The 6,684-nt window shown below is 36.3% G+C and overlaps 1 protein-coding gene across 16 annotated transcripts in view; it reads right to left on the bottom strand.

The window, feature by feature from the left end:
- Window positions 1-2,042: 2,042 nt before the first annotated feature.
- celf5a (cugbp, Elav-like family member 5a) overlaps window positions 2,043-6,684 on the bottom strand; it is a 207,109-nt gene continuing 202,467 nt past the window's right edge. For 6 of the 16 annotated variants that reach the window (XM_084116027.1, XM_084116026.1, XM_084116015.1 and 3 more), the window contains exons 9-12: window positions 6,101-6,187; window positions 5,032-5,175; window positions 3,213-3,379; window positions 2,043-2,300 (exon numbers count right to left, since the gene is read on the bottom strand). In XM_084116027.1, the coding sequence (XP_083972153.1) occupies window positions 3,252-3,379; window positions 5,032-5,175; window positions 6,101-6,187 (359 nt within the window). In that variant the 3' untranslated portion in view covers window positions 2,043-2,300; window positions 3,213-3,251. Of the gene's footprint in view, window positions 2,301-3,212; window positions 3,380-5,031; window positions 5,176-5,378; window positions 5,406-6,094; window positions 6,188-6,684 lie in introns of all 16 variants that reach the window. The other 10 variants (XM_084116012.1, XM_084116020.1, XM_084116022.1 and 7 more) reach the window with 2 other exon arrangements.

Here is a 6,684-nt window from a genome sequence, read left to right as displayed (position 1 = left end):
GCAATTTAGTATAATATATATATTTTAGATAATTTTACTGGACATCAATAATAAAAAAAGACTAATTAATACATTTTTTCTGTGTAGTTAGTTGCAGATACAGCAGAATTAGTGGGAGGAGCATTCTGACTCAAGAGCATCTGATTGGACAAAAAATCGATGAATCATCAGCCCGTTTTCCAAGCTAACAAACAGCCACCAATTCTGACTCCATCCTAGACTTTTAAATTTGCAGTCAATAATATTTTGGTCCGTTTCCCCAGAAGCCTGTAAATGAGGTAACATTAGCCTCAGAGCTAACACACAAACTAAGCATCACTAAACTCCAATTTTGATTTCACGGGGTCTTTAAGATTCTTGTCAAGTGCTTCAGAGTTGTGTATATTTGCGACTTGTCTGAGAGCAAAGCATCAGCTGCGGTTAAGTACACTATAATGTCAGACTCTGTGGCTTTTTCATTGATGGATCAGTTTGCTCCAACTGTAACCCCCCATGACTGCTATTTGCAAGCTGCTCATTAGACCTTTGCAGACAGTTAGTGTCAAGCTAATCCATACCAGTCTGAGAAGCATATTCATAGAAATACGGGTTCAACTAGTCGTCCCGTGGCGTTTTCTATATCTTAAACTCATTTATTAGTGAAATGAACTTTAAAAAAATCAATGCGGAATTGATTGTGCAGGTTTCCGAGGCGAAATTTGATTATTATTTTGAAGATGGTCCCTGTAAAATTCTGATGTGCTTCAGAAATTGTAAGCAATAACAAGTTTGTCCCTTGTGTTGGTCTGTTACGAACCTCAACTAGGACATTTTGTGGGCTGTGTTAGGGTTTAAGGCTTGGTATCTATGTAACTGCTTGTTCACTTACCAGTGTGCTTTATCAAGTTGATATTGAGCATTTGGCACCAACCGTGTGATGAGTTTGTTCTTGAAAGATGCACGAAAATGGACGATATGAAAGCTCTGCTGGTCCCTCGTAATGGTAAAGTTGGGCGATACTTTACGAAGCACGATCGATCGTAAACCTGATGAAATCAAACTAGATCCCCTTTAGTAGAAAAAGCACTAAATCGGCGCACAAAAACAAAATGAACATTTCCCATCCCTGTCAAGCGTTAACTGTATTTTTCGGATTATTTACCTGTGCAATGGTACAGCAGTTATATTGCGAATAGTTTGCGTTGAAGCCACATATACTTATTCTGCTCGATAAGTAAAGCTTTTATTGGATAAATATGTTAGTTTATGTGTACTGAATAACTACCCAAGGTTTCGCTAAACCAGCAACACTTCGCACATGCATATATAGTTATACTCAGCATTTGCTCTCTGGAATGTGGCCTATTTCTGACATCGGAGTAAAAAAAAAAAGAAAGACGATGGATGATGGACCCTTCCCTCCCTCTTTTTTTCATCATGAATGAAAATGACTGAACATGCTCCTAACAATCTCCAATCCACATATTCTACTCCACTAAAATAGTATAGCTTTTAAAATACTTTTTTTCTTCATTTTTTTTTTTCTATTTTGTTTAAATATTCTGAAACCCAGTAGCTATAAATGTAAAAGGAAAAGAAATCAAAATCCCTTTCCTCTTCCGACCTGAAGCGAATATTTATGCTTTTTTTTTTTTTTTTACTTATGTCATTAGTAGTAGTTTGTAGTATTAGTATTGTTATTAATACCATATATTTCTGTTGAGGAATAAAAATGTTTGGTCCTTTGGTCCCTTTGGGGTGAAAGATTGATCAGTTTCACTGAGGGCATGGAAACCTCGGTGACCACAGAATGTCCTGCGTTTGCTGAAAGACGGTGACAGGAGAAAAGGAAAGAGGGAAAGAGAAAGAAAGTCCACTAGCGGGACAAGAAGAACTTCTTTTTTTTTCCACTGCATTTTTCCTTGGTCTTCAAGTTTAACCCTCATTTGTCCAGTGTGATAAAAGCCATAAGCGCCTCTTCCTTTAAATAGCATATGTGTGTATAATATGTATATAGAAATCGAAGTTGTTCTCGCTTTTTTTCTTTTTTCTTTTTGTTTGTTGCTTGACTGACGGTTCGAAGCTCAGCGAGAGACAGGACATGTTGAGTTCTCTGTCTTTAGAGAGATCTTCCTCTTGTCTTTCGTGCGCTGTGCCGAGTGTGGTTTGTCCACTGGTGCCGGTTCACCCGCAATCCTCCTCTGTACCGAACATCTTCGTAAAATAAATGCTGATATGTCTTCAAAAAAATCCATTCGTGTTGTTCTTGTTTGTTTTGAAAGAAAAAGTTAAATTCCTTTTGAGATTTCACTCTTCAAATCCTGTAAAAGAAAAGAAAATTAGAAATAAATATGCAATAAAAGTTAAAAAAAATAAAAATAATTATATATATATATAAACTGTGTGTGTGTCTACATTAAATTACTATAATATATAATAAATGTATTTAATATTGATTAACAACAAAATATATAAAGGAATATATTGTTATTTAATATATATATATATATAAATAATTATTAATGCATCACGTTATTTATATATATATATATATATATATATATATATATATATATATATATATATATACACACACACACAAAATGTAATAATAATTGTAATAATAATAACACATTAATATTAATAATACTTTAATTTTTATACATATACACTTTGATATGTATATATTTTTTCTCAAATATACGCATATACATAAAATACAAAATATACTCAAAGTACTATAATATATACTACATTTGTTTCATGTTTAATAACAACAACTATATATAGCCTACATATTTATTTATTTAAAAATACATATACAAAATGTTATTATATATATACACACAGACACACATACTCTATCTCTCTCTACAGTTTGTTATTATTATTAAATATATATATATGTATGTATGTATGTATGTATGTATGTGTGTATGTATGTATATATGTGTGTATGTATGTATGTATATTCATTAATTATTCAAAATATTGAATATTCATGATATTATATATATATAAAATATCATGAATATTCAATATTTTGAATAATTAATAAAATATTTAATGTTATATATTATATATTACATTAAATACCATTATTATTACATATATGTAATTTGAATAATTCTTAAACAAATTTAATATACTGAATGTTTAAAAAATCATTGAAACAAGTCTCACGTTTATATTTACAGGTCAAATATCTTGTGTCTTCCAGTTAAGAATGGTACCTGTGCTGTTGCTGAGAGCCCTGTGTGGGACGGGCCCTGTCAGTACGGGCGGCTCGCGTCCTTCGGCCGTTTTAACTGCACTTTCAACCTCTTCATGCCGATCTGAAAGCCGTTCATGGCCTGGATAGCAGCCTGTGCACTTGCTGGGTTGTCGAAGCTCACGAAGCCTGCAACGAGAACAGACGTGAACCAAGTCGTTTGGATACTAAAACTAATATATGGCATCATATTAAAGAAACAGTAAAACATTCAAATCAAGCCCCCCCAAAAAAAGGCTTTTTATTTAACATATTGCAACTTTAACTCTAAAATCACTATATATGCATCTGTGTGGGCTACTTTTGAGCATATTTAAGTCACTGGTGGTATAGAACAGGGACAAATCGCCCCATAGGACTCTGAAACGGGGCCACCCACAGCATACAAACCACATTCGTCCATGCGTCCTTTTAAAAGCCAGTGACCAAAAAGCCGCATTAAAGCATGGATGCGCTTTCGCTGGCATCACGAGCGCCATCAGGAACCGGCCGTGAACCGTGGAAAAAAAAAAACGGGTGCTTCCATCGGCCGTCAGCCACCTGAGAGCAGAGTGGCCTAGGCTCTTAACCGAGTCTGCCAATGCCCCCATTTCGAGGCTTGTATCTATAAGACGAGAGGGTCCACGTGGAGGTGAAGTGGGGGATAAAGCCACAAGGCTGCTTAATGGGGAATCTATGTATGTCAGTGCTCTCAGCCAAGTCCCATCGGTCCATCTCGGGCCGCGGCCCGCACCGCAGATTAATTACTCTACCGAGCGCCTGTTACCCAGACCTGACATTATGCAGTAAATGCATAGTGTATAAGTCAATACCGCAAATAGGTCCTACTTCACAAATTTATATCTTATTAACCTCCCCCAGGAGACGGGAGCTGCTATTAATTGTGGCTTGGGAAATGTCTCCCCCTGGAGCAGGAACAGATGTTGATCCATAATGGGCCTTTTTGCTTCACTTAGGAGTTTTTTTCTGGCTCAGGGTTTTCTAAAAGGCAGCGGGTTGCACGTGGAAGCATTAGGCTACTTAATTCAATTACGCAATACTTCCTCACTTGTATAAGTTACACATTTTACTGATATTAGGCGCACACATTTGGATTTGTGGTGAGTGAGAGAAGGTCATGAGCCCATGTTTACTTGTAAAGCACATTTTCCACACGCCGATAGTCTCAGTTTTGCTTTATAAAACTTGTTTAAGCTTGGCGTTTATGATGAATGCCACTATAGTTTGTTTTATACCAATATTTTCATTCATGTTCCGTTCTGAATATAGTTACATTTAAAGTCAAGTCACCTTTATTTACATAGCGATTTTTACAATACAGATTGTTTCAAGGCAGCTTTTACAGTGATAACCGGAAAATAATGCAACAAAGTTTGTTTCTAGAAGGAAATAGCGTTATAGTCCAGCTTAAAGTAAATTCAGTGATGCTTAATTTTTTGGTTAATTTTGTTCATTTTTATATATAGCGGCTCTGGAGAAAACAGTAATGTCATTGTCCAGCTCAGTTCAGTTCTCATTTAATGGTATCAATGCAGGCAGATCAGTAATATTGTTGAATATTAAAGGTCCCCAACTAAGCAAGCCAAAAGCCAAAGCCGCCTTAAAGGATTTGTTGTGGAGTGAGGGAAACTAAAATGCATGTTTATTATAAAAATCCATAATTTTGTACATGTATAGTATATATAATTACATGTATAAACGACAAGATAATCATAGAACATTAGGAAAAAAATGCACACAAAAAATGTATGTGGAAAGAAATGCATGCTGATTTGCCTCACCAAAACATTTGCTCTGGTTGGTGGCTCTATCCATGAAGACCTTGGAGGAGATGACTGTACCAAATGGAAGGAACATCTGCATGAGCTCGTTGTCACCAAATTCCTGCGGTAGATGGTAGATGAAGAGGTTGCAGCCCTCTGGTCCTGCAACACAAACAGGTTGTTATTCACTGTGAAGTTTCCATTCAAGACAAGTGAGGTTTTTTTTTTTAAATATAAGAACTTATATGTAAATCATAGACCTTAGTCAGGGAAGCGCCATATTTAATGTTTGTCAGGAAAGAAAACGAGACTGAATGATAGAAGTACTGTGCGTTCAAGGGATTGAAGTGCGTTTAACAACATACCGATTGTCCAGCCGACGAAACGTCTTTCTGAAAAAAAAAAATTCAGTAGACAAAAACTCCATGAAATAGTTTTGACGGTTGTGAGTTATGAAATTTATGTGATCTAGGACCTTCATTCAGTGCATGTCATTGTAAATAATGTGGCTGCATCCGAAATCGCAAAACCTACTATGTAGTGGGCGAAAAACATTGTGTGACAAAAGAAGTATGTCCAAATTCATAAAACAGTAGGCAAAAACTACCCGGATGACCTACTATTCCCGGCAAGATTCTGAAGTGGGCATATGATGGACACTTTACTATCCCATGAGGCCACGGGAGAGGATTTATGAATGGAAGTGAAGCGACGCAACTGACGGTGGTAGGTCACACGATAATGTCAACATGACGAATGTTATACGTTCGGATTACATTCATACTACACACATTCATACTATATAGAACATACTTTTTAGCAGTCACAAAGTAATTACATATTTAAAATAAGTACCTACTCAAGAGTTTTTGCGATTTTGGACGCAGCCTATAGGTATATCCCTCATAGCCTCGTTTTCATCCGGGTTAAATTCAATATGGCGTCTAACCTAACTAAGGTCTATATTGTTCAGTTCAGGCATTTCATTCAGTTTGAAATATTTCAGCAAAATTACTATTCACTCATCATCATGGATGTCATATTGATGCATATGCATAGAAACGAATGAAAAATCTCTCACCCTCACCTTCTCTCTGCTGCTGCTGTTGAATGACTTGTGGTGGCTGTGGCAAGCTTTGGCCAATAGGGGTCAGTGTGGTCGCTGGGTAGATGGCTGTACGTACAAAGAGAAATTTGTGAGCACACAGCCTGTATTTATGTGATACAGCATTGAACAAGGCTAGGGGAGAGAGAGAGAGAGAGAGAGAGAGAGAGAGAGAGAGAGAGAGAGAGAGGAAGAGAGAAAGAATCAAACTAACAACCATCCATTTAAAGTAAGCAGCACAAAAAAACGAATCACCCTTAGCATTCGTGTGTGTGTGTGTGTGTGTGTGTGTGTATATATATGTTGTGTATATATCATATATGTTGTGTATAATTTGCCACGTGTATTATTAAAAATACATATATGTTTTTACTGTGCGCCGGCTCGATCACCTTTCTAGAGTCGCGACATCAGCTATTTCTATGTGCAGCGTGTGTCACAGTCGATGATTCGCGCTGATAATACTGTGCTGGTTTGTTTCATTTTTAGAGTGATTATTAATTATTTACGGTAACAACAACATAGTCTGTCATAATCTGTGTGTAAACAATTTCTACAAAATGAAG

Source organism: Abramis brama (assembly GCF_963993115.1).
Source record: "Abramis brama genome assembly, chromosome: 6".
NCBI classification, from domain to species: Eukaryota; Metazoa; Chordata; class Actinopteri; order Cypriniformes; family Leuciscidae; genus Abramis; species Abramis brama.
The sequence above is the reverse complement of the archived record's forward strand: the minus strand, read 5'-3'. Positions and strand labels throughout refer to the sequence as shown.